This window comes from Triturus cristatus, chromosome 8, assembly GCF_964204655.1.
Source record: "Triturus cristatus chromosome 8, aTriCri1.1, whole genome shotgun sequence".
NCBI lineage: Eukaryota > Metazoa > Chordata > Amphibia > Caudata > Salamandridae > Triturus > Triturus cristatus.
In genome coordinates, this window is record NC_140591.1 from 437876033 (window position 1) to 437903359 (window position 27327).

Sequence of the window (27327 nt, forward strand, 5' to 3'; positions counted from 1 at the left end):
GAGGCATGGAAATTCCATTTTCATCCAGGCATGATATGCTTAAGCCACCATTATTACTTCGCAGACCCCTTCCGCCGAAATTTCTTGCCCCACTCAATCCATCACTAACAAAGACAGCCAATCATGAAGGTGAGCCATTCTTGTAAAACCAAACATCTTTTATTGCTTACTTATTATCTGCATTGTCTCAAAAGTGATATGTCTGTTAATTATAGCTGGAGTAACATGAAAAGATAATTATGGAGATGGAGAGCCTCAGATTATCTAACATTACAACAGTGCATAGCTTAGTGCAATAGGGAGTGTTGGAGAAGATGGCTGCTCTGCCTTCTCTCTGGAAACTTAAAATTGCATTTGGCTGCAGGTAGGACATACTCAGCTTGGACAATTTACCAGACCAGTCACCAAAAAAGGACTTGACTAGAGAGAAATACTGCATTCTCTGTCCACTTATGTACTGTTATCACCGCTCACCTTAGACAAAAAAAGAAAACATCATTCCATACAGATTGACTGGATTACTGACACAATATTGTGTCAAAAATATTGTTTACCATAATATCGTGCTCCTATGCTTAAAATGGTAAGTACCAAAATATCAGAAAAAAAATATTGTTGACACTAATATCTTCCAGAAATATCGATTTTTGAATTCAGAGTTTGAAGTAGTAAGTGTTAAATAGTTGTAATATATAAATTTAATGTGATATAAATTAAATACATTCCATTAATATTTAACACTGTATATAAAATATATTCCTATATAAACACACAAACATACATATTTATATATATACATATATATTGTAAAATAACTAATACAAATATATATTTTACATTATATAATGTTTTTAAATATTTTAAACTTAGTACAAATACTTATACAATTTAAATATATCATAGTAAATATATAGTGTAAAATAAATATTTTCATCAGTTATGTTAATGTATATATATATATATATATATATAAACCAAACAAACGCCACTGCGCTTGAGAGGGCCGTGGGAGAGGAGCACCATTCTCATCTCATGAGAAGGCTGAAGAGGGGGACGATCGCTCTCTGGGTGGCACGATGTTCTAAGCAGAAGAAAGCCTGCCTTGTTCAACTCCGTCCTACTCAAGGATTTTAATTGAAGTAAAATGTTACCGGGGCATGGAGCCTACTTAAGGGAATATAACTCACCTAATGGACTGCATTTCCCAAAATGCGCTTGCAATCATTAAGCCACGCCCACTGAGGGCGGTTCTTCACCAAATCAACTTGAATAAAAGGAGTGAAAGAAAGGTGAGCGTGTCTGTGCCTCTGTTAAGAACCCATGATTAAGGGGCGTTTTCGCCTTGAAACGCGTCGGGGAATGGTGAAATATTTGGAGTTGCAGTAAGGCAAGCTGCTGAAGGCGATTCAATTCCGGAGGGAACAGAACACCGTCGAGTGCCCTCTCAAGCGCAGTGGCGTTTGTTTGGTTTATATTGTTGCACGGCAGCCATGGCCGTGGGAGAGGAGCACCATTCTCATCTCATGAGAAGGCTGAAGAGGGGGACGATCGCTCTCTGGGTGGCACGATGTTCTAAGCAGAAGAAAGCCTGCCTTGTTCAACTCCGTCCTACTCAAGGATTTTAATTGAAGTAAAATGTTACCGGGGCATGGAGCCTACTTAAGGGAATATAACTCACCTAATGGACTGCATTTCCCAAAATGCGCTTGCAATCATTAAGCCACGCCCACTGAGGGCGGTTCTTCACCAAATCAACTTGAATAAAAGGAGTGAAAGAAAGGTGAGCGTGTCTGTGCCTCTGTTAAGAACCCATGATTAAGGGGCGTTTTCGCCTTGAAACGCGTCGGGGAATGGTGAAATATTTGGAGTTGCAGTAAGGCGGGCTGCTGAAGGCGATTCAATTCCGGAGGGAACAGAACACCGTCGAGTGCCCTCTCAAGCGCAGTGGCGTTTGTTTGGTTTATATTGTTGCACGGCAGCCATGGCCGTGGGAGAGGAGCACCATTCTCATCTCATGAGAAGGCTGAAGAGGGGGACGATCGCTCTCTGGGTGGCACGATGTTCTAAGCAGAAGAAAGCCTGCCTTGTTCAACTCCGTCCTACTCAAGGATTTTAATTGAAGTAAAATGTTACCGGGGCATGGAGCCTACTTAAGGGAATATAACTCACCTAATGGACTGCATTTCCCAAAATGCGCTTGCAATCATTAAGCCACGCCCACTGAGGGCGGTTCTTCACCAAATCAACTTGAATAAAAGGAGTGAAAGAAAGGTGAGCGTGTCTGTGCCTCTGTTAAGAACCCATGATTAAGGGGCGTTTTCGCCTTGAAACGCGTCGGGGAATGGTGAAATATTTGGAGTTGCAGTAAGGCGGGCTGCTGAAGGCGATTCAATTCCGGAGGGAACAGAACACCGTCGAGTGCCCTCTCAAGCGCAGTGGCGTTTGTTTGGTTTATATATATATATATATATATATATTACCTACTGGCGGTCGCCAGTAGGTAGTTATAGTTAGGACCACGTTTCCATAGGAAATCCGCAACATTCTATTTTGAATAACTTTGGCGCCGGTTGACGAATCCTCGCGAATTTTTCAAAATAGGTGGGGCGCTACGCTCCGCTCCTACCCTGAAAGTCTCGGGGGGATTCGTCAAGCGGGGGCTGAGATAAAAGGGGGGTCCCAAAACGCGCTTTTCCCATGCATTTTTCCATAGGAACTTTAGACACAGCTACAGCCCGAACGGCTGAACAGAATTACTTGAAATTTGGCAGAGAGGTAGTCCTCAGGTCAAGGAAGTGCCTTTTGTAGGTTTGGTGTAAATCTGTTCAGTAGATTCTGAGAAAATAGCCTTTAAATCAATATATATATCTGAGCCAGCTTACGGTGCGCTTACGGTACGCTTACCGTACGCGTACGGTGGCGTGCGCGAGCGCGATTCTGATTGGTTTTTAGATCTTAGTAAACATTCGAATCGGTCGAAACCAGGAAGCGGCGGCCGCCATTTTCTCTCTCGCACTCTGAGGGGGGAGCTGATAAACAAATGCCAAAAACATATAAAGGGGCTGTTTAGACAGCGCCCATGCACATAACCATGTTAGTTGAGTCTTCAAAGATCCCCCAAGGCAAAAAACGGTAATTTTTTATTTTTCGAAAATTTCGCCGATTACGCTTACCGTACGCTTACCGTACGCGTACGGTAAAAAATTATTAAAAAATAAAAAACCCACTCTCCCCACCCCGTGTGCAAATGGTGGCCGAAGGCCACCATTTGTGCATGGCATATAAGAGCACAGCATTTCCCCAAAAAATTTCAACAGATTACCTATCACAAGGAAGCGCATAATATGTCCTCCATGTGCGCACGGTGCGCGAAGCGCATCGTGCGTACATGGCCCATCTAGCGTAATGTGGGCACGCGGTGCGCGTAGCGCACCGCGTGCCCACCGTGCGTGCACGGCACTAACTGCGTAAAGTGGGCGCGCGGTGCGCGAAGCGCACCGTGCGCGCACGGAACGAACTGCGTTAAGTGGGCGCGCACGCCACGAATGGCGTAAAGTAACTTAGCATTTAAAAAACCGTACAAATTCACTGAAAAAACCATAGGTTTCACACACGTTATAGTTAGGAATTAGCATTTAAAAAACCTTGCAAATTCACTGAAAAAACCATAGGTTTCACACATGTTATAGTTAGCGGAAATTTTACTGATAAAAAACCAATGAAATTCCCCCGTTATAGTTAGTGCAGGAAACTATAACTCACGCGACCGCAATCTTCTGCTGATGACATATGTGTCTTTATGAAAAAAAAATATTTGTAATATATGTATAGCTAAAAATTTATGGAAGAAGACATGGGCAAATAAGTGTCTAAATACAGTATTAGCATCAGCAGAGGATTGCGGTCGCGTGAGTTATAGTTTCCTGCACTAACTATAACGGGGGAATTTCATTGGTTTTTTATCAGTAAAATTTCCGCTAACTATAACATGTGTGAAACCTATGGTTTTTTCAGTGAATATATATATATATATATATATATTCACTGAAAAAACCATAGGTTTCAGGGGCGTTATAGTTAGCTGGACTTTTCACTCGTACAAAACCATTGAAATTCCCCCGTTATAGTTAGTTCAGCTAACTATAACTCGCGCGCCCGCAATGCACTGCTAATGACGTCACATATTACATCACTCATGACATGGTCAGTGACATCACTCATGACATCACTGATGACATCTCAAATGACATCACTGATGACATCACTGATGACATCATCCAGTGAATGTGTGTTTTTCTGAAAATTACATATGTTTTATATATGTATATCTCAATGTCGATGGAAGAATAAATTGGTACATAAGTGTCTAAATGGATGATTTGTTTTTGAAAAATTGATTGTATAACTGACTGATTAAGTGTATTTTAGTGAATACACAGCTTAGTGAGTAATGTTTAAATATGTAAATATCTGTATCGGTCTCTCACTTTGTGTATAAGTGGCTGCATGGGTTGGTGAGTAGCTACATGAGTGTCTATATAGGTTATTAGTTGTTTTTTTGAGTATCAGTATGAGTGTCTGAGTGTCTGTATGGTTCGGTGGGGGGTATTACGTAGTGCATAGGTGCATGAATGAGTGACTCACTGTTTGTATGTGTTGAAGACAGCATGTGTGCAGGATTGTATGGGTAGATGAGTGTGTGAATGGGTGTGTTAGTGAGTGAATGACTGTCTCAATAGTGTCTTTATGAGTAACTACATATGTTTTAAACTAGTATATGTGACTATTAGTGTATATAAGTGAGTATATGTGAGAGTGAGAGATTGGAAGAGTTCCTGTATGAATAAGTATGTGTTTCTATAAGTGATTGTTTAAAAGACTAAGTATGTGTAAGTTTCTGTAGAAGTAAGTGTGGTGGTATGTGTATAACTGTATATGCAAATAAATGGATGTTTGATTCTTTATTGGCATGAGTGACTATGTGTGTGAGTAACTATGGATGAGTGGCATTGTGTAACAGGATGTATAGGTGTATGAGTACATATGATGAGTGAGTACATGTATGAGTGACTGTATAGGACTGTTGGTGAATGAGTGGATGTGTATGTGGATCTTAGAATTACTGAATAGATTGTTGTAACTGGTATTAGTATGTCCATTGTTTTGAAAATTTTAGTTTCTATTTTTGAATGTGTGTATCAAAGGTTATATTAGGGGGGGAGGAGGTCTGCCACTCTATCACAAGGATGATGTCATCAGTGATGTCATCAGTGATGGCATTTGAGATGCCCTGTGGCCGTTTTAAGTTGGGATATTAAGTCCCCTTGAATCCTGAGGGTCCCTAGGGGCAAAATAGCCCACTAGGTATGTCCAGTAAGCGCCATTGCAGAGAGGTGTAAAAAGGGGCACGGCCTGCACCACCTCTCTGTAATGCAGAGCAGTGGCGCTTACTGGAAGCACCTGGTGGGCTAGTTGGCCCCCAGGGTCCCTCAGAATTAAAAGGGAATTATTTCCCCAACTTAAAATGCGCCACAGGGCGTGTTTGCACATGTCACCTCAGGCCCGTCCTCTCCCTTCACCACTGTGTAAACGCGCCCTGTGGCCGTTCTAAGTTGGGAGATTAAGTCCCCTTGAATCCTAAGGGTCCCTAGGGTCAAACTAGCCCACTAGGTACCTCCAGTAAGCGCCACAGAGCTGCGTTGCATAGAGGTGTAAAAAGGGGCGTGGCCTCAGAACACCTGTCTGCAACGCAGCTCCCTGGCGCATACTGGAGATACCTGTTGGGCTAGTTGGCCCTCAGGGACCCACAATATTGAAGGGGAATTAATTCCCCAACTTACAACTGGCCAGGGGGCGCGTTTGCAGAGTGCTGCAAGGAGGGGCCTCCGGTGCGATGCCGGTCTTTTATTTATTTTATTTTTTTAAGAAGGAGGGCTGTGTGGCCCTCCTTCTTTTTCTAATGTATTGGCCCTGGGGACCCCATCCCCCAGGGCCTGCACCCTAATTTTTTTTGTTGAAAAAAATAAATTTGGAAGGGGGCCACATGGCCCCCCTCCCAAGGCCTTAATCGGCCCCGGGGACCCCAACCCCCCGGTCATGGCCTTTTTATTTTTTTAATTCTTTAGGAGGGGGTTGCGTTGCCCCCCTCCTCAGGCCACTTATGGCCCCGGGGACCCCATCCCCCGGGGCCGGCCTTTGTTTTTTATTATTTTCAAAAAATATATATTTATAGAAACACCTAGGACATGCTGGACAAACCGTATGTATCTATCACCATGACGATTTGCGTGATATTCATTAAAGGGTAACTATGCATATAATGAATCCACGTGGAATGTATTTACACCGCTAGTGAAGCTCTGACATGTCTGATGCCCTACCATGCCTATTCCCGGCGCCCCCGCCGGTGGGTACTCTCCAAGTAGACACACTTGTCGTTTATTTATACAAACGGGTAGCTATTGATGGGCACATTTAATACACACACACACCAAGGCATTCAAAGGGGATTCGACAAAAATTCGAGCAAACTATGCAAGAAACCCCCCTCACGGTTAATAAAACACACATCCACCGCCGGATGTGTAATACTTTTTATTTTACTCTCTGGAAAGAAGACGAACCTCACTTGAGAGTCACAGCCTGCTCCTGTCTGAGCCCAATGCTGTGTTACACCCACCAGTGCCCGCCGAGTGCCACACACCTCTGTGTTGAATTCCACCAGCTAGTGCGTATGCTATGACACTCTCTAGCCCATGTGCACTGTAACACAACCCCGTGAATATGTCATGCCACCTTTGCCTTCGCACGGGTTATATTGCCCCATCTAACGTGCCTTCCTCGATGCCTATGTTATAACGCACAGCGCTATGCCATATATATTACAATCTGGGATCCATATCTTTGTCACAGTGCATATGCAATGTTACACTCCCCAGCACATATTTTATATTGCAACTTTAGAGACTAGCTAGGTTACACGACACTGCCCTGTGCATATTACACTCCAAGGCGCATATCGCATAGCACGCGCTAGTGCCTGGGCTATGTCGCGCTCTCCAATGAATCTGTCATTGCGCACAATGTATTGCATATTATATTTCACGCCCGGTTCATTTTATATCACACTTTTTGGTACATAGTTTATACCATATAATATATCTAGTTTTCATTTTCAATCGTGCTCTCAGGACTATGTTCTATATAACACTGCGTCCACCTACCCTTTTCATGGGCATTACATTTTGCAATGGGGGGTGGAGGGTAAGGGGGTGTTTCTGCCAAGTGAGCCCGGAGTCACAGTCACAAACGTCCTCTGCTTCCTGAATAAAAGTGAGATTATGCTGCTTACTTGTTCATATTTTAAGTAGTCCGTACAGACACACATTTTAAAAACAATAAAGTTCCCAATACCCACCTTCTCTGAACAGTTAGCTTGCTGCCCCATCCAACTTCTCCCTATCCTCTGTTGTCTGAATCCATGGACTAGCCTCCTCTCTCCTGCCATGCAAGGTCTGATGTGCTGCCACTGCCCTCCATTTAGCATGATGGACCAGTCCACTCCTCCTGCCCTGCATAGCCCAATTCTATGGCCCATCATTGACCTCCTGCTTAGCCTCTGTGCTTAGCTTGCTGCCCCTATTCTCCTTCCCCCTGCCCTCCGGTGTCTTTGTGCATGCCCCTGCTCCATCCTTTTTGCCCACCATGTTCCATGGACCTGCCACTCCTATCTACTCTGATTGTTCTGTTGAGATGCCACTCCCCTCCCACCTGCCTGTAACCTGTCCCTGCCACCTCCACCCTGCCTGTCCACATGCCATGCCCCTATCCCCTTCCTCCTGTCCACCATGGTCCATTTTACTGCCACACCCTTCTGCCCTCCCTGGTCTGTTGTGCTGCAACTGCTCCTCCTGCCTGCCCCACGCGGTCTGTTGTGAGGCCCCTTTCCCTGAACTCTCTTGTCTGTGCCCAGGTCCTGACTGTCCTCTGCTGATGACATATGTGTCTTTATGAAAAAAAAATATTTGTAATATATGTATAGCTAAAATTTAATGGAAGAAGACATGGGCAAATAAGTGTCTAAATACAGTATTAGCATCAGCAGAGGATTGCGGTCGCGTGAGTTATAGTTGCCTGCACTAACTATAACGGGGGAATTTCATTGGTTTTTTATCAGTAAAATGTCCAGCTAACTATAACATGTGTGAAACCTATGGTTTTTTCAGTGAATATATATATATATATATATATAGTCACTTAAAAAACCATAGGTTTCACACATGTTATAGTTAGCTGGACATTTCACTCGTAAAAAACCAATGAAATATGCCCCGTTATAGTTAGTTCAGATAACTATAACTCGCGCGACCGCCACTCTATCACAAGGATGATGTCATGAGTGATGCCACTGACCATGTCATGAGTGATGTAATATGTGACGTCATGAGCAGTGGATTGCGGGCGCGCGAGTTATAGTTATCTGAACTAACTATAACGGGGGAATTTCATTGGTTTTTTACGAGTGAAATGTCCAGCTAACTATAACATGTGTGAAACCTATGGTTTTTTAAGTGAATATATATATATATTCACTTAAAAAACCATAGGTTTCACACATGTTATAGTTAGCTGTACATTTCACTCGTAAAAAACCAATGAAATTCCACGTTATAGTTAGATCAGGTAACTATAACTTGCGCGCCCACAATAAACTGCTGATGACGTCACATATTACATCACTCATGACATGGTCAGTGACATCACTCATGACATCAATGATGACATCTGAAATTACACATTGTGGATTGCGGTCGCGCAAGTTATAGTTACCTGATCTAACTATAATGTGGAATTTCATTGGTTTTTTACGAGTGAAATGTACAGCTAACTATAACATGTGTGAAACCTATGGTTTTTTAAGTGAATTTGCAAGGTTTTGTAAATGCTAATTCCTAACTATAACGTGTGTGAAACCTATGGTTTTTTCAGTGAATTTGTACGGTTTTTTAAATGCTAAGTTATGTATTTATTTTTTATTTTTTTTTCTGGTTTTTCACTGTGCGCACACCCTGCGCGCACCATGCGCTTCGCGCACCGAGCGCCCACGTTGCGCAGTCCATGCCGTGCGCGCCTCGCCTTTTTTTACACAGTAACATTTGTTTTTTTCTCCCTTGTGGGTCCTTTAATTTATTTACTAAATGTGATTGTTACTTCTTTATTTTTTTTTTATTTTTTTTTTCGCGTGCGCATACTCCGCGATTTTTTTTAAAAATTATTAAATGTATTTTTCGTACTTTTGGGTCCTTCTTAGACCCCCTGACAAACACTAGGGGGTCTGCAACTCTCTTCGTTGCCCCCTTTTCACGTTCCCCACCTTTGTTTCTCAGTGCGAGAGACAGAAAATGGCGGCCGACACTTCCTGATTTCGACTGATTCGAATGTTTACAGTCATGTAACCACCAATCAGAATTGAGCTCGCGCACGGCACCGTACGCGTACGGTAAGCTTACGGTAAGCGCACGGAGCGCGCTTACAGATATATATATTGATTTAAATGCTATTTTCTCAGGACCTACTGAACAGATTTACACCAGACCTACAAAAGGTACATCCTTGACCTGAGGACTACCTCTCTGCCAAATTTCAAGTAATTCTGTTCAGCCGTTCGGGCTGTAGCTCGGACTAAAGGTCCTATGGGAAAATGCATCGGGAAAACGCGTTTTGGGACCCCCCTTTTTTCTCAGCCCCCGCTTGACGAATCCCCCCGAGACTTTCAGGGTAGGAGCGGAGCGTAGCGCCCCATTAGTTTTGAAAATTTCGCGAGGATTCGTCAACCGGCGCCAAAGTTATTTCAAATAGAATGTTGCGGATTTCCTATGGAAACACGGTCCTAACTATAACTATCTACTGGCGACCGCCAGTAGATAATGTGTATATATATATATATATATGTATATATATATATATATATAATCCAAGTCTTATGCTCCAAAAAATTCAGGAATAAGAAGACAGCACACCAGGAAACCGCACAAAAACTTTATTGTGCGCTAGCTTTCGAAGGACGACGCGTTTCGGCGTTTGCCTTTGTCAAGTTACTTCCTGTGTGCCCATCGGCCATAGAAATACGAATGCATCATTCATAAACATAAAGAACATACTTCGAGAGTACATTATTTCGCAACCATTATTGGCCAAAAAATTTTCATTAGATCATGTTAATAATTCAGGCACTACGGTAAATACGAATACATGAATTCAAAGGCAATTGTCATAAAGAAACATGCTATTTTACGTGCGTTAAAATATTGAAAACGGGATTTGTCCGGAATATTCGGAAACAATAAAGTTGTAATGAATAAATAAAATACGCGTGGGAATTCACTGCTTATTATGAAAATAGTAATTCAAATTCATTCTAATACATTTCTGTGTGCTAGCATGCCGGAAGCACCTACAAATAAATCTATGTGGGCTTACAGATATATATATTGATTTAAATGCTATTTTCTCAGGACCTACTGAACAGATTTACACCAGACCTACAAAAGGTACATCCTTGACCTGAGGACTACCTCTCTGCCAAATTTCAAGTAATTCTGTTCAGCCGTTCGGGCTGTAGCTCGGACTAAAGGTCCTATGGGAAAATGCATCGGGAAAATGCGTTTTGGGACCCCCCTTTTTTCTCAGCCCCCGCTTGACGAATCCCCCCGAGACTTTCAGGGTAGGAGCGGAGCGTAGCGCCCCATTAGTTTTGAAAATTTCGCGAGGATTCGTCAACCGGCGCCAAAGTTATTTCAAATAGAATGTTGCGGATTTCCTATGGAAACACGGTCCTAACTATAACTATCTACTGGCGACCGCCAGTAGATAATGTGTATATATATATATATATATGTATATATATATATATATATATATATATATATATATATATATATTCACTGAAAAAACCATGGGTTTCACACACGTTATAGTTAGGAATTAGCATTTAAAAAACCTTAGAAATTCAGTGAAAAAACCATAGGTTTCACACATGTTATAGTTAGCTGGACATTTTACTCGTAAAAAACCAATGAAATTGCCCCGTTATAGTTAGTTCAGCTAACTATAACTCGCGCGCCCGCAATGCACTGCTGATGACGTCACATATTACATCACTCATGACATGGTCAGTGACATCACTCATGACATCACTGATGACATCTCAAATGACATCACTGATGACATCACTGATGACATCATCCTTGTGATAGAGTGGCAGACCTCCTCTCACCTTAATATAAGCTTTGATACACACATTCAAAAATAGAGACTAAAAATTTCAAAACAATGGACATACCAATACCAGTTACAACAACCTCTTCAGTAATTCTAAGATCCACATACACATCCACTCATTCACCAACAGTCCTATACAGTCACTCATACATGTACTCACTCATCATATGTACTCATACATCTATACATCCTGTTACACAATGCCACTCATCCATAGAGTTACTCACACACATAGTCACTCATGCTAATAAAGAATAAAACATACATTTACTTGCATATACAGTAATACACACACCACCATACTTACTTCTACGGAAACTTACACATACTTAGTCTTTTAAACAATCACTTATAGAAACACATACTTATTCATACAGGAACTCTTTCAATCTCTCCCTCTCACATATACTCACATATATACACCAATAGTCACATATACTAGTTAAAAACATATGTAGTTACTCCTGAAGACACTATTGAGACAGTCATTCACTCAATAACACACCCATACACACACTCATCCACACATACAGTCCTGCACACATGCTGTCTTCAACACATACAAACAGTGAGTCACTCATTCATGCATCTATGCACTACGTAATACCCCCCACCGTACCATACAGACACTCAGACTGATACTCAAAAAAACAACTAATAACCTATATAGACACCCATGTAGCTACTCACCAACCCATGCAGCCACTTATACACAAAGTGAGAGATACACTTAATCAGTCAGTAACACAATCAATTTTTCAAAAACAAATCATCCATTTAGACACTTATATACACATTTATTCTTCCATCGACCTTGAGATACACATATATAAAACATATTTAATTTTCAGAAAAACACACATTCACTGGATGATGTCATCAGTGATGTCATCAGTGATGTCATTTGAGATGTCATCAGTGATGTCATGAGTGATGTCACGAGTGATGTCACTGACCATGTCATGAGTGATGTAATATGTGACGTCATCAGCAGTGCATTGCGGGCGCGCGAGTTATAGTTAGCTGAACTAACTATAACGGGGCAATTTCATTGGTTTTTTACGAGTAAAATGTCCAGCTAACTATAACATGTGTGAAACCTATGGTTTTTTCACTGAATTTCTAAGGTTTTTTAAATGCTAATTCCTAACTATAACGTGTGTGAAACCCATGGTTTTTTCAGTGAATTTTCAAGGTTTTTTAAATGCTAATTCCTAACTATAACGTGTGTGAAACCCATGGTTTTTTCAGTGAATTTGCAAGGTTTTTTAAATGCTATTTTTTTCTTTTATTCTTCATTTTTTTCAAACATATTTTTAATTTAATTTTCTTATCTTTTATAAAGACTATGCTTAAATTTTTAAAATCCTTAAATATTTTTTTTATATATATTTTTTCAAATAAACATGTAAAATGTATTTCCAGATTTTTTTTTTTTTTTTTTTATTTTTTTTTTATAGTACGCGTACCGTAAGCTCACGGTAAGCGTACGGTTTACGCAACGTCCGTAATCTATCTACGCTGCTTGCGCATAGTTACGTACTTTGCGTAGCCGCGCGTACTGCGCGTGGGACGCGTGCGCGCTTACGCAACACGCGCACGTTACGCGGAAGTGCCGGGAAATGACTGTTATGCGCATGCGCGCAAGCGCGTGTCTTTTTTACGCGCACGCGTACTTTTTGCCGTAAGCGTACCGTAAGCGTACCGTAAGCGTACGGTAAGTCATGTGATCATGAAACACAACTTTTGATTGGTTGAAACTACTTTCAGTTCTAGAACTCTCCTACACCACACCCATTCCCCTCATTTCTGCTTGTGATCCCTTGGGAGAAGGAGCTGGTTTGTCTTTGGGATACGATGGCAGAACAGCAGAGCTCTTCTGAGAGTGAGGCTAGCACCAGCAGCACTGTCTTGAGGCAGAGAGCGAGGAAAGTAAAGCCTTCTTACGTTTGGGAGTATTTTACTTTTCCAGAAGGCCAGCAAAAGGTGAATGCACCCTTAGTTACTTGCAAGCTGTGTAAGCGTGTACTTTCTAGAGGTAATCCTAACAGGAAGTATTCCTTTGGGAATCACACCATGAAGAGACACCTCCAGGAAGTACACAGAAGGACACATGGTCATCTTTTTGGAGGTAACTCTTCAGAAAGACGAGCCAGTACATCCACAGCAGCTCAGCCTGGACCATCATCTGCAGGGCAGACTCCTTCTTCTGCAGGTCAGGTGAGCCCTTCATCTGTGGGGGGAGAATCTCCTTTTGCTGGCCCTCTGGAAATCAACCCTCGATTTCGGAAGGTTGATATTCATTGCACATTTTGTAAAGGTCTAATTTGTCATAGGGAGACCAGTGTTTCCCTAGTGAACAACAAAATAGATCAGCACATTTGTAGCTTTGAATGATTTTCCCATGCTTCCTTTCCTCTGTCCCTGCATGAACACAACGGTTCTTTTAAGAGCCAACCTTATCTTTCATCTTTTTTTTACATATGTTTTTTAAAACCTTTTTTTTTTTTTTTTTTACCGTACGCGTACGGTGCGCGTACCTTTTTTTTATTTTTTTAAAAAAACACTAAAAATCAATTATCACATTACAAGGTCCTTGAGAGACTACAATTATTATTATTGACTTACCATACTCACTCAAAAAAATATTTATTCATTTGTTTTTTTAAAAAATAGTTTTAAAAATGGTTGTAGTTTTCGAAAATTTTCTATATCGATCTGAAAAAAAAGAAAAAAGAATTAATATTTTTTTAACAATTTATAATACAGTATACATATTTACATTTTTTTCAAAAAAATATTTTTGCCTTATTTTCACCAGAGCAAGACGCAATAAATCTCTGCCTATAATTCCTCTATGCACACAGAGTCATGTTTTCACATTAGTCCTAAAACGAAATTTCTTTGCCAATTTGAAAGCACACTTACTGCTCTTTTTTTTTCGGGCCGAGTGAAAATCACTTTTACAGACTGACACATTATGAAACCTTTTTTAAAAATTTATTTAATTGCACATGTCCAAGCTGTTTTTTTTTCAGACCACCACCATGTGCATTCTCTGTGACTGCCTACACTCCACCAAGGGCAACCAGCCTTAGTGATGCTGAATGTATTTGCATTACAGACTTAAACCTGAAAACCCCACTGGCTTGTACATACTGTGCATGACTATACACGGCAAGGACATGGGTGTGTGCTAAGCCTCTGCTTCTTCCCCCAAAAATTCGCTCCCCCTTTCCATCTAATGCAACTGTGAAATCACCAGAGCAAGACGCAATAAATCTCTGTCTATAATTCTTCTATGCACACAGAGTCATGTTTTCACATTAGTGCCAAAACGAAATTTCTTTGCCAATTTCAAAGCACACTTACTGCTCTTTTATTTTTTCAGGGGCAAGTGAAAATCTCTTTTTACAATTTGAAATCACTTTTACAGACTGACACATTATGAAACCACTATTTTTGCTTTATTTAATTGCACGTGTCCAAGCTCTTTTTTTTTCAGACCACCACCATGTGCATTCTCTGTGACTGCCTACACTCCACCAAGGGCAACCAGCCTTAGTGATGCTGAATGTATTTGCATTACAGACTTAAACCTGAAAACCCCACTGGCTTGTACATACTGTGCATGACTATACACGGCAAGGACATGGGTGTGTGCTAAGCCTCTGCTTCTTCCCCCAAAAATTCGCTCCCCCTTTCCATCTAATGCAACTGTGAAATCACCAGAGCAAGACGCAATAAATCTCTGTCTATAATTCTTCTATGCACACAGAGTCATGTTTTCACATTAGTGCCAAAACGAAATTTCTTTGCCAATTTCAAAGCACACTTACTGCTCTTTTATTTTTTCAGGGGCAAGTGAAAATCTCTTTTTACAATTTGAAATCACTTTTACAGACTGACACATTATGAAACCACTATTTTTGCTTTATTTAATTGCACGTGTCCAAGCTCTTTTTTTTTCAGACCACCACCATGTGCATTCTCTGTGACTGCCTACACTCCACCAAGGGCAACCAGCCTTAGTGATGCTGAATGTATTTGCATTACAGACTTAAACCTGAAAACCCCACTGGCTTGTACATACTGTGCATGACTATACACGGCAAGGACATGGGTGTGTGCTAAGCCTCTGCTTCTTCCCCCAAAAATTCGCTCCCCCTTTCCATCTAATGCAACTGTGAAATCACCAGAGCAAGACGCAATAAATCTCTGTCTATAATTCTTCTATGCACACAGAGTCATGTTTTCACATTAGTGCCAAAACGAAATTTCTTTGCCAATTTCAAAGCACACTTACTGCTCTTTTATTTTTTCAGGGGCAAATGTAAATCACTTTTACACACTGACACATTATGAAACCACCATGTGTAACTACAACAAAAACAATTCCCATTTCTATTATTCATTTCTTAAGTTACCACATACATACCCTCTCAAACTGAAAACTCACCTTTAAAATTAGTTAGTTCTGAAAGAAATGTGACACTCAAACAGCAGATTATCAGAGCCAGGATCTCTGTTCTGTTCACCTGTCTCCTCTCAGCAGAACCAGATAATGGCAAACTTTCCCTCTATTTTTCCACACATATACATGTAAGTTTCAAATCTCAGTGCTTCCCCCTTTTTTTTAAATGTAATCACACATTTCTATTGGTTGAAAACCAACCCTTTTCCAAAAGTACCCTGCCCCCAACTTGACTTCTGCCTAGTACCCTTCCCCCAACTTGACTTCTGCCTGCTACCATAGCAACAGCTCATGGAACACTGCTGTGTTCAGTTAGGTCAGAAGTTCGACACACAATGTTTCAATTCCACAGAGCAAGAGTGCTTCACTTTTCAAACCTAACAGCAAATCCATAGTACTGTTCTTTGGTTACACATTTTTTTGTACCAATACAAAACATGCTTGTATTAATTTTCACATACAGCCTAGTTTTTTTTCTAGAATGGTATGAAACAGCCAATCAGTTCTTTTTGTTTTCTAAAAAATATGTATGCCTCCATTTCCAAACTGTCTTTCTTTTCATATTGCCATTCTACTGAAAGACACCTCCTGAGTGCATCCAGTTCTCCTTTGAAGATGTTCACAGTGTGGATTGTAGGGCACAGCTATGTCTTCTGGAGTGAAAAGTTTGCAGAGAAAACAGATATGGTGAGAGACCTTGCTTTGCCAAATGTAGACATTAAATGGATTGGTCAGAGAGGGTTAAAGTGGCACCAATTGATGCCATTGGTGAAATCCTTCATTCAAATCCAACACCCTGACCTCATAATAGTGCACTGTGGTGGCAATGACCTAGGCACTTTGACTGGGGTAGGTCTGGAAATGCTTATGAAGGACACCTTTGCACAACTGTTTACACTTTTCCCTAAAACTGCCTTTGTGTTTTCCAACATATGCCAAAGGCAAAAATGGAACTGGTCCAATCATTTCTGTCCACAGATTGACAAAGCAAGAAAGCACGTCAACAAATCTGTTTCTGCTTTCCTCCGTGACTATGGTATGGGTGCCATTTACCACAACAACTTGCGTTATGACATGCAAGACATTTATAGAGGAGATGGTGTGCACTTCAATGATGAAGGGAACAGAGTCTTCCTCTTGAACCTTAGACTCTGCATCGGTACTTACTTGTAGGTACCACTAAAAAAATGACTTCATAAACACAACAGCTCTTTTTAGAGCTCCCTAATATCTAAACTCTTTAATCTGCTTTTCATTTATTTATTTTTATTTTTTTTACCGTACGCTTACCGTAAGCTTACCGTACGCGTACCCCGTGATTTTTTTTAAAATCAATAAATGTTTTTTTTGTACTTTTCTGTCCTTCTTTGACCCCCTTACAAATGTTAGGGGGTCTGTAACTCTCCTCATTGCCCCCTTTCCTTGTTTTCACTCTTTTTTTTCAGAGTGAAATACACAAAATGGCGGCCGCCGCTTCCTGGTTTCAGCCGATTCGAATGTTTACTAAGATCTAACAGCCAATCAGAATCGCGCTCGCGCACGCCGCCGTACGCTTACCGTAAGCGTACGGTAAGCGTACCGTAAGCGGGCTCAGATATATATATTGATTTAAAGGCTATTTTCTCAGAATCTACTGAACAGATTTACACCAAACCTACAAAAGGCACTTCCTTGACCTAGGGACTACCTCTCTGCCAAATTTTGAGTAATTCTGTTCAGCCGTTCGGGCTGTAGCTCGTTCTAAAGGTCCTATGGAAAAATGCATGGGAAAAACGCGTTTTGGGACCCCCCTTTTATCTCAGCCCCCGCTTGACGGATCCCCCCGAGACTTTCAGGGTAGGAGCGGAGCGTAGCGCCCCACCTATTTTGAGAAATTCGCGAGGATTCGTCGACCGGCGCCAAAGTTATTCAAAATAGAATGTTGAGGTTTTCCTATGGAAACGTGGTCCTAACTATAACTACCTACTGGCGACCGCCAGTAGGTAATATATATATATATATATATATATATATATATATATATAGGAAATCTCAAAATTCTATTTTGAATAACTTTGGTGCCGGTTGACGAATCCTCGCGAAATTTTCAAAACTAATAGGGCGCTCCGTTCAACTCCTACCCTGAAAGTCTCGGGGTGATTCGTCAAGCGGGGGCCGAGAAAAAAGGGGGGTCCCAAAACGCGTTTTCCCCATGCATTTTTCCATAGGACCTTTAGTCGCAGCTACAGCCCGAATGGCTGAACAGAATTAAATTATGGTGGTAATTACAAGAAATTGTATATAATGTTCCCCAATTTGGCGTGAATACGCAGTGATTACCCACTTAATGTCGCATAGCCTGTCATATGTCTAGTAACTGTTCGTCATACCTATCATATGATCGTGTGCCTGTACAATAATGTAGCTTTAGTAGTCTGTATGTATAGCATTATAGGGCTAAGGAGAATGTGTAAAACTTAGCGATAATTTGAGTTTCATTATCGTCTGTAATCCAATCGCCCAAGTGGGCGTGACCAACTAGTCCCTGCTCACATTTTACAAAATTGCAAAATTCATAAAGAGACACGTATGCCTCCCTCTATTAAATACAACGGGACTTCAGTTCACGTTCTCAACAGACCCCTCATATGTCCAAAGGGGAGGCCAACAATTGGGAGTGACTCCCTGTTGTCAGTTTAATAAAGTTGCATATTCTAATAATGCCCAAGTGGGCTTAAAAGCAAAAAAAACGATCAAAAACAAAATCCTATTAGATTAAAACCCTAATACAGACAAACAGATCCTAGAACTTGATACATGTAATTATTACATTACAATGACTTCCTTCATCAATGTTCATGTGGCACCGTCTGAAATAAAAACAAATATAAAATTCAAAATTTAGAATGAGTCTTAAACAGCTTGAGCTCAACCATCACTATACTTTTATTCATGCAGATGTACGGCTAATTCCTCGCTCATATTTAGACCCTTAGGTGCGAGGCTTTCAAAATCCACAATGTAGCGGGATTCTAATTTCCTCAACAATAATTCCTGGTTACCTCCTCTTATTCCCAAGTTTACAGAATCAATTACCACCATTCGCATCTTGGTCTCATCTTGGAAATGCTGGTCAAAAAAATGCCTAGCTACAGGATACGCTCGGTTGTTATTGCGTATAGCCCGTAAATGCTCTAACACACGTTTCTTTGCTGCATGTTTAGTACTGCCAATGTACCACTTTGCACATGGGCAAATAAGTACATACACGCAGTGAGTGGTGTTACATGTAAGTTTCTTTTTGATAAAAAATTCTCTGTTAGAATTAGGTACCTGTAGCTTGTCACAATCAGTGCTATTTCTGCACGCCTTGCATTTCTGACAACATTTAAAGCCCCCATCCTTGCTCATAAGATCACCCTCATTATTTGTGATGTAGTTGTGACTTAACTCATCTGCCAAACAACGACTCTTTCTGAATGTGATCTGTGGGTTACTGCTAAGATCTTTTTTGAGGTGTTCATCCGTAAGTAGCACATGCCAATGTTTCCTGAAAACCCTGCGTATCTCAGTAGCATGTCCCGAGAAAGTGGTGATAAATCTAATTTTTTCTTCTTTTATTTCTTTCTGTTTGGGACAGATGAGTTCATCACGGGTTTTTGTCTCCACCCTGGAAATTGCATCTTTCACAATCTTGGCACTATAGCCCCTCTCCCTGAATCTCTGGCACATAGTTGTCATTTCCTTTTCATATGCCACCTTAGTGCTGCAGTTCCTTTTGGCCCGTAGCAATTCCCCATACGGGATACTTCGTACCAAGCTCCCTGGATGACTGCTATTAGCATTTAAAATGCTATTACCCGCCGTCTCTTTACGGAATAGTTTAGAAGTCAATTGGTTGTTTAGGACCTCTAGGCGGACATCCAGAAATTCCATTGAGTTTCTACTGATGTTCTCAGTAAACTGTAGATTGCAAGTGTTCAGATTTAATTTGTCAATAAAGATTCGAACAGAATCTTCATCTCCACACCAAATGAAAAAAATATCGTCAATGTATCGCAGCCACAGGGCAACGTTGTTAAATTCATGCATGTTTGCCACCACCTGCTCCTCCCACCAGCCCATGAACAAGTTCGCGTAGCTGGGGGCGAAGCAGGTTCCCATCGCTGTGCCCTGTGACTGCTTGTAGATGATGTCATTGAAAATGAAAAAATTGTTTTTGAGACAAATCTCAATCATTTCCAATATCATTTGAGAGTGGTGTAATAAAGAAATGGATCTGGTTTTGAAAAAATGCTGGATTGCTAGTAACCCCTGTTCATGTTGGATGCTAGTATATAAGCTACTAACATCCAAAGAAACCAGAGTATAATCCGCCTCCCAATGTATGCCATCGATGATGGTCAGAAAGTGCGTTGTGTCCCTTAGGTATGAGGGTAGGGCAACCACATATGGTCTCAGAAAATAATCAATGAACCTTGAGGTATTCTCATATAGTGACCCAATAGAGGACACTATAGGTCGTCCTGGTGGGTTTTGCATATCCTTATGTATCTTAGGCAATAGATATAAGATGGGTATTCTAGGATGTGCACAGTACAGGTAACTAAATTCTTCTTGTTCTAACAGTCCCCTGTCCTTCCATCCAACCAGGATCTCTCTATATGCAATCTTGGATTTTAATACCTCTGCCATGTCCGTTTTACAATAACAATTTACATCCTGTAGCTGTCTCAATCCTTCCAACAGGTATTTTTGTTTGTCCAAAACAACCACATTGCCACCCTTATCTGACTGGCGGATCACAATATTGTGATCTGCCTTCAGGTCATCGATGGATGTGATTTGCTTTGCTGTGAGGTTTTTCTTGTTTCCTGCTATTTTGTTATATCTCATTTTCTGTAGGTCACATAGAACGCCTTTCTCAAAGATGTCAATAGCTTCGCACTGTACATTAGGGAGGAATACAGATTTAGGTTTAAATTTGCTTCCTGGATTTTCATCTAAATTCTCACCCCATACATCCCATTCGGGTACAGACTGGCTGACATCCACATTTTCTGTCATGTTACACAATGCATGCATTAATTCTATGTCCAACACATTAAGATTACTTTCTCTGTGTGTAACACTTACAGTTTCTTGTTGTTGAGGTTTGGTGTTGAACCATTTCTTAAGTTTAAGTTTTCTCGAAAACAGGAATAAATCGATACGAGTCTGCGTGTAATTCATATTCGAAGTGGGGCAAAAGGTGAGGCCAAGTGACAAAGTCTCAATTTCTTCATTGGAAAGAGACCGCTGAGATAGATTCACAACTGTCATATTTGTTGTTGTTTCTTGCCCCTTGTTTCCATTCCCATCGGGCTTCCTTCTACGTTGCTTCCTCCTCTTCTTGGCCTGTTGGTTCCTCTTGTTCTTCCTCTGTTTCCTCGTCCTCGTCCCCTCTGTGCCCCACTGTCTTGTTGATATTCTGTCCTGTTTTGGTTTAACAACTGGAACTGTAATAAAAAATTGCTGCCTCTTTTCTGTGTGTCATTATTAATTTCTTGGTTCATGCCAGAAGCGGATACATCAGATACGTTTCCATCAGAAACATCACTTTCAACCAACTCCTCCGTTGTGCCTACATCCTTAGGCGGAGCTATCATCATACCAGTTTTCTTTTCAAAGAGATGATCGTATTTTCTCTGGAAGGTCAATGTTCTTCCAGCTTGATAGTCTTTGTAATCACGAAGAAAGTTTCTCTGTTTTTTAGCTGTTATTTCTTCTTCCAGTTTATCCATCTTTTTGTGTAAACTGTCCAAATGATTGTCTAACGCTTCTTTAGACATGATTTTGCTGATTTCTATTAACAATTTGTCAATCTCTTGTAGTAATTTGGCACGATCCTTTAAAGCATATTTGACTAATATGCGCATCATAGTCATGGAACATTCCGCCGAATTGTTGGACCATTCCTCTAGCATGTTCGTGTCTGGATCTTCATAAGTCGGGATAGTGAAAATTCTCAGTCCTCTAGGGACTCTTTTAACCTCAATATATCGCTGTAGGGATTCAGCTTCCCACCACTTTGCCAGTTCTTTTCTGTGTAGCTTTTCCAGAGTACCCAACAAAGTTTGTAAATTGATTTCTTCCAAGATATTAGTGGAGGAATTCAGTACACTGTTTTTAGAGCCAATCTGCGTGAAGAAAAGCTTATCCGCTGTTTGCTTTCTCCGAGCCTCCAAAGCACTTGCCATGATATTTACTCGAATATCAGCATGCAACTTCTGCGTGTCTCGATGGCGGCGTAATAAGCAGCCAGGACACGCTCCCTTGTCCTTCAATGAATATAACCCCCGTTGGTGGCACTCTGTGTATCGAAGAAAATCCTTTGCTCCGGTGCACGTCTACACTCTCCAGTGCATTATTAGAATATGCAACTTTATTAAACTGACAACAGGGAGTCACTCCCAATTGTTGGCCTCCCCTTTGGACATATGAGGGGTCTGTTGAGAACGTGAACTGAAGTCCCGTTGTATTTAATAGAGGGAGGCATACGTGTCTCTTTATGAATTTTGCAATTTTGTAAAATGTGAGCAGGGACTAGTTGGTCACGCCCACTTGGGCGATTGGATTACAGACGATAATGAAACTCACATTATCGCTAAGTTTTACACATTCTCCTTAGCCCTATAATGCTATACATACAGACTACTAAAGCTACATTATTGTACAGGCACACGATCATATGATAGGTATGACGAACAGTTACTAGACATATGACAGGCTATGCGACATTAAGTGGGTAATCACTGCGTATTCACGCCAAATTGGGGAACATTATATACAATTTCTTGTAATTACCACCATAATTTAATATTTTATGTCTGTGGATATGCATTTATTGGAAACTGTATTATTATGTGATTATTTGTATGTATTAACTGTATTAAGACAACCTTACAAGATGGCCGCTGCAGTAACTTCTAGCCTGCTGTTATGTGAAAGTCCGTCTTTTAATGAATTAATGTATTTAAACATGGTGGTTTGTTGCATTTTCGAGCGTGATCAAGCCGTAAAGGTGAAACGCGTCGTTTTGCACTTGGATATTAAAGAATCTGCATGCAACTTCGGAGTCCGAGTTTATTTTCGTCACGGCGAGAGTAGGTGCTTTTCATATATTAGGAAATCCGGTTTCCTGGCTCGGACCGCCCGTGACAGATTGATCCCATTACCGGAACTTGTGGCCTTGATATATATATATATATATATATATATATATATGTGAGAAAACCCTCTTGCTTCCCAACAAAAAGGTAGGAGTCGCACTCAGGATTGCAGGAAAAGAAAGAATTTAATGACTGATGCGTTTCAACCTCACGGTCTTTGTCAAAGTCACTTCATAGAAAGTAAGTGGCTACATATAAAGCATTTTTTACAACCAAGCATGACCAAATAAATTTAAAGATAAACATAGAAAAAAGAGTCGTAGGTACATATGAAAAACAGACTCTCACCACATCAAGGCTACCATTTGTGAAAGTAATAATTTTTCTTGTTTACATATATGCAAAAACAAATTGGTGAATTTAAATTCCTCACTTGTAAATGCTTAATGTGGAGAAATATAAAATAAGGTTAAATAAATGAGAATAAATAATAACAGAAAAAGCAGCACGGCCATCATATTAGCTTGTGCTAAAACCGCCAATTGCAAGAGAGAAAATGCAATCCCATCAACTGTGTACCAACATGAAATGGTGCACATCCAGAGCAAGTGGAACTGCCAAGTGGCATCAACAACCAACTACCCTGGATAGGCGCTAGATGGCTAGGCTAAAATTAAAATACAAGCACAAATGATATAATTTAATATAAAGGATCACACAGGAAATGTAATGACAGACAAAATATCTATGGAGAAGCTTGGATCATGCCCGACAAAAACCCACCCCCAATGTATTAAAAACCAAGGCGTGTCGGCTATGCTCACACATTGACCAAGCAGCCACTTGGACGAGGTGGCTGTGAAATGAAACATTTAGGGAGAAATGAAATAAACATTTGCCGGAGCAAGATATCTATAAAAGTAGTATAGCAGGAGATAGGGGAGGGACAGAAGCTACAAGGGAGCGTCTGAAGGGGAACCAGAGTGTATCTATACAGTGTCCAGATTGTTGGAGCACTACAGGTATATGATATCTCCTCATCCTAGGTGAACATGAAGATCTTCCTCTCGATTAAGGCCACCAGGCGGCTTACTCTGTAGGCGGATGATATATTCAGACTCCAAACGTCGCAGGCGGCGTTCTCGGTCACCTCCACGTGGATGTACTGCAACCCTGTCAATTCCCAAAAATTAGATCTTAGAGCTGACATCAGTAATCTCTCTATGCTCTAGCACGCAATGTTTAGCAATAGTGTAGGTAAGATCCCTATTTCTGATTGCACGGAGATGCTCCAGTATACGCTTCTTAACAAGAAACACTGTACTACCAACATAGCGCAAGCCACAAATGCAAGTCACAACATAAACAACATATTCAGTATTACAGTTGATAAAAGAAAGAATTTTCTCATTCCTACCAATTGGTAACCGATAACTTTTTACATTCTGGCTGTTTGCGCAAGCCTTACATCGGCCACATTTGTGGAAGCCAGGGAGTTACTTTAGCCACGTGCCTGTTTTCTTGGCCTGTTGCGTAAGAGGACTATGTACTAGTGTGTCCTGTAGGGATTTGCATCTACGGTAGGTGATGTGTGGTTTGGGACTAACCAGCTTACCTATCACTGAGTCCTGTCTGACCAGGTGCCAATGTTTGCTAACAATTTTATGCAGTGCCTGGGATGCATTCGAGAAAGTGGTGATAAGCCTGACTTCCTGTTTGTCCTTTCCTCGTGTTTTCGGGATCAGAAGACTGTCCCTGTTTCTGGTGCAAGATTTCTCAGTGGCTGCTCAAATGGTTTTGCCTGAGTAGCCCCGTGTTCTAAAACGGTCAACCATGATGATTTGTTCCTTGGACAGTGCCTGAGGGGTGCTACAATTGCGCCTAGCTCTGAGGAGCTCTCCTTAAGGGATGCTTCTCTTAAGGCCTTCTGGATGGTGACTCCACGCATGTAGGATGCTGTTCCCGGCAGTAGCCTTTTTGAACAGGCTTGTATGTATGGTGTCATCAAGAACTTCCACTAAAACATCCAGAAACTCAATAGTAGTGGTATTGATCTTACTGGTAAACCTGAGATTTAGTCTGTTAATGGAAAGGCCGGCAATGAAATCTTGTAGTGAATCCTGTGGACCATCCCATATTAGAAAAATATCGTCAATGTAGCGGGTCCACAGGATTACATTATCTGAATAACACCCATTACCTTGATGCCAGAGATGTTCCGCCTCCCACCATCCCATAAAAATACAGGCATAACTATGTGCGAAGCAACTTCCCATCGCAGTACCTGTGTACTGTTTGTACCAAGTGTCACTAAAAAGAAAACAGTTATTATGCAAGCAAAAATGTAGCATATCCAAGAGTAACAGAGTGTGATCAAACATAGAGATGGGTCTGTCACGTAGGAAATATTTGCATGCTTCTAGCCCTAGATCATGTTCAATACAGGTGTACAATGACACCACATCAATGGTGGCAAGTACATAAGAGGATTTCCAAGGGATGCCCTGTATTTTAGAAAGGAAGTCTATAGTATCCCTACAATAGGATGGTAAATTAAAAACGTAGTCACAGAGGAAGAAGTCTAGGTATATGGAGGAGTTTTCAACTAAGCTATGATTTGCTGCAATGATAGGTCGCCCAGGTGGATTGGCAAGGTCTTTGTGTACCTTTGGGAGCATATAAAACACTGGGACAGCTGGTTTCTTGGTCATCAGAAAGAAAAATTCATTGCGCCTCAGGGTCCCTTGACCAAGCCATGTCTCTAATAACTGATGATATTGGACAATTGTGTTCCTATTCGGCTTGACTAGATCTTAGATAGCTCCCTGAGAATTCCAGCTGCCGTATTGCTTCGGTCTTATACTTATTGATGTCCCACAATACAACGTTCCCCCCTTTGTCAGAAGGCTTAATGACAAAGGAATTGGCTTTTTGCAAGGATAGCAGGCCCACCTTCTGCTCAGCTGTGAGATTATTACCAAAATAGTTATTTTGTTTCTCCCCAAGCTGCATGAGTTCCGATAGAATCATCTCATGATAAGTGTCGATTCCATCATGGAGGGTCACTGGGTTGAATCTGGATTTGGGCTTAAAATCAGTCCTAGATTTATGGTCAACTGTGATACCCATACTGATCAAAAGACCCCTATCCGTGTCCCAGTCTTTGCTGCCCTACTCAATCTGCCTTGCCGCAGCCAAATGGCCAATGTCACATATAGCCAAAGGGTCAGGTGCCGGGCTCTGGGTACTGATGGTGCCAAGGCAGGGACAGACCCACCTTGTTTTAAGGAGTGGATTTTGAGAAGTTTTAATTTCCTTATAAACGGAAAAATGTCAATGCGCGCACTAGGGAAGTAAAAATTCGCTGTGGGACAAAAGAATAAACCCAGTTCTAACAAAGCACGCTCCTCATTAGTAAGGTTGTGAGAGGAAATGTTAATGATAGAGGGATTGTAATCATTAAATTGCTCACCCATCATTTGTTGCGCTTGGAACGCCGTTGTCCTTTCCCATAGGGCGTCTCATTGTCTTTGGCCTTCGCCTCCTCTCCTGGTTTGTCTTTTTCTTGCACGTTGTTTCTGCCTTTTCCTCTTTTCCTGGGCGGTTTCTTTCTTCCACCCAGGCTTTCCCGTAAAAAACGGTATTCAGTCAATGAAGAAAAGGGGCCTCTTGCCGATGCCAGGGTGCCTGGTGTTTCGTCCAAATCCTACTGAATATCCGAGCTTGATTTGGAGGTTCCAGGTTCCACAGTGGGTGTCATCTCAGATTGCGCAAAATCTCTCCTTGCGGAATCATATTTGCTGCCAAAGGTTAGTATGCGGCCTTGGGCATAATCATTGCGGTCCCTTATAAATTTCCAACACTTTTTAGATTTTATGCCTATATATATCATTCAACAAAATATCCCCAGTTGAAGACGCACTCGAAGAGCAGATAAATTCCACTGATTCTTTAATAAAAGGAAACCAGCATTTTCATTCAGATGCATATCTTGCCTTACGCATTTCAGAGCAGCAGGCCGGTTCCTTTTTATTAAAGAATCAGTGGAATTCATCTGCTCTTCGAGTGCATCTTCAACTGGGGATGTATTGTTGAATGATATATATAACGTGGTTAACGTATATATATTTATATATATATATATATTATCTACTGGCGGTCGCCAGTAGATAGTTATAGTTAGGACCGAGTTTCCATAGGAAATCTCAAAATTCTATTTTGAATAACTTTGGCGCCGATTGACGAATCCTCGCGAATTTTTCAAAACTAATGGGGCGCTCCGCTCCGCTCCTACCCTGAAAGTCTCGGGGTGATTCGTCAAGCGGGGGCCGAGAAAAAGGTGGGTCCCAAAACGCGTTTTCCCCATGCATTTTTCCATAGGGACTTTAGTCGCAGCTACAGCTCGAACGGCTGAACAGAATTACGTGAAATTTGGCAGAGAGG

At 41.2% G+C, this 27327-nt stretch overlaps 1 protein-coding gene across 2 annotated transcripts in view; it reads left to right on the top strand.

The window, feature by feature from the left end:
* Window positions 1-27327, top strand: part of LRRC63 (leucine rich repeat containing 63) — a 242022-nt gene that overhangs the window by 38213 nt on the left and 176482 nt on the right. For both annotated transcript variants that reach the window (XM_085621841.1, XM_085621840.1), the window contains exon 2: window positions 1-129. In XM_085621841.1, coding sequence (XP_085477967.1) covers window positions 6-129 — 124 coding nt within the window. In that variant the 5' untranslated portion in view covers window positions 1-5. The remainder of the gene's footprint in view (window positions 130-27327) is intronic.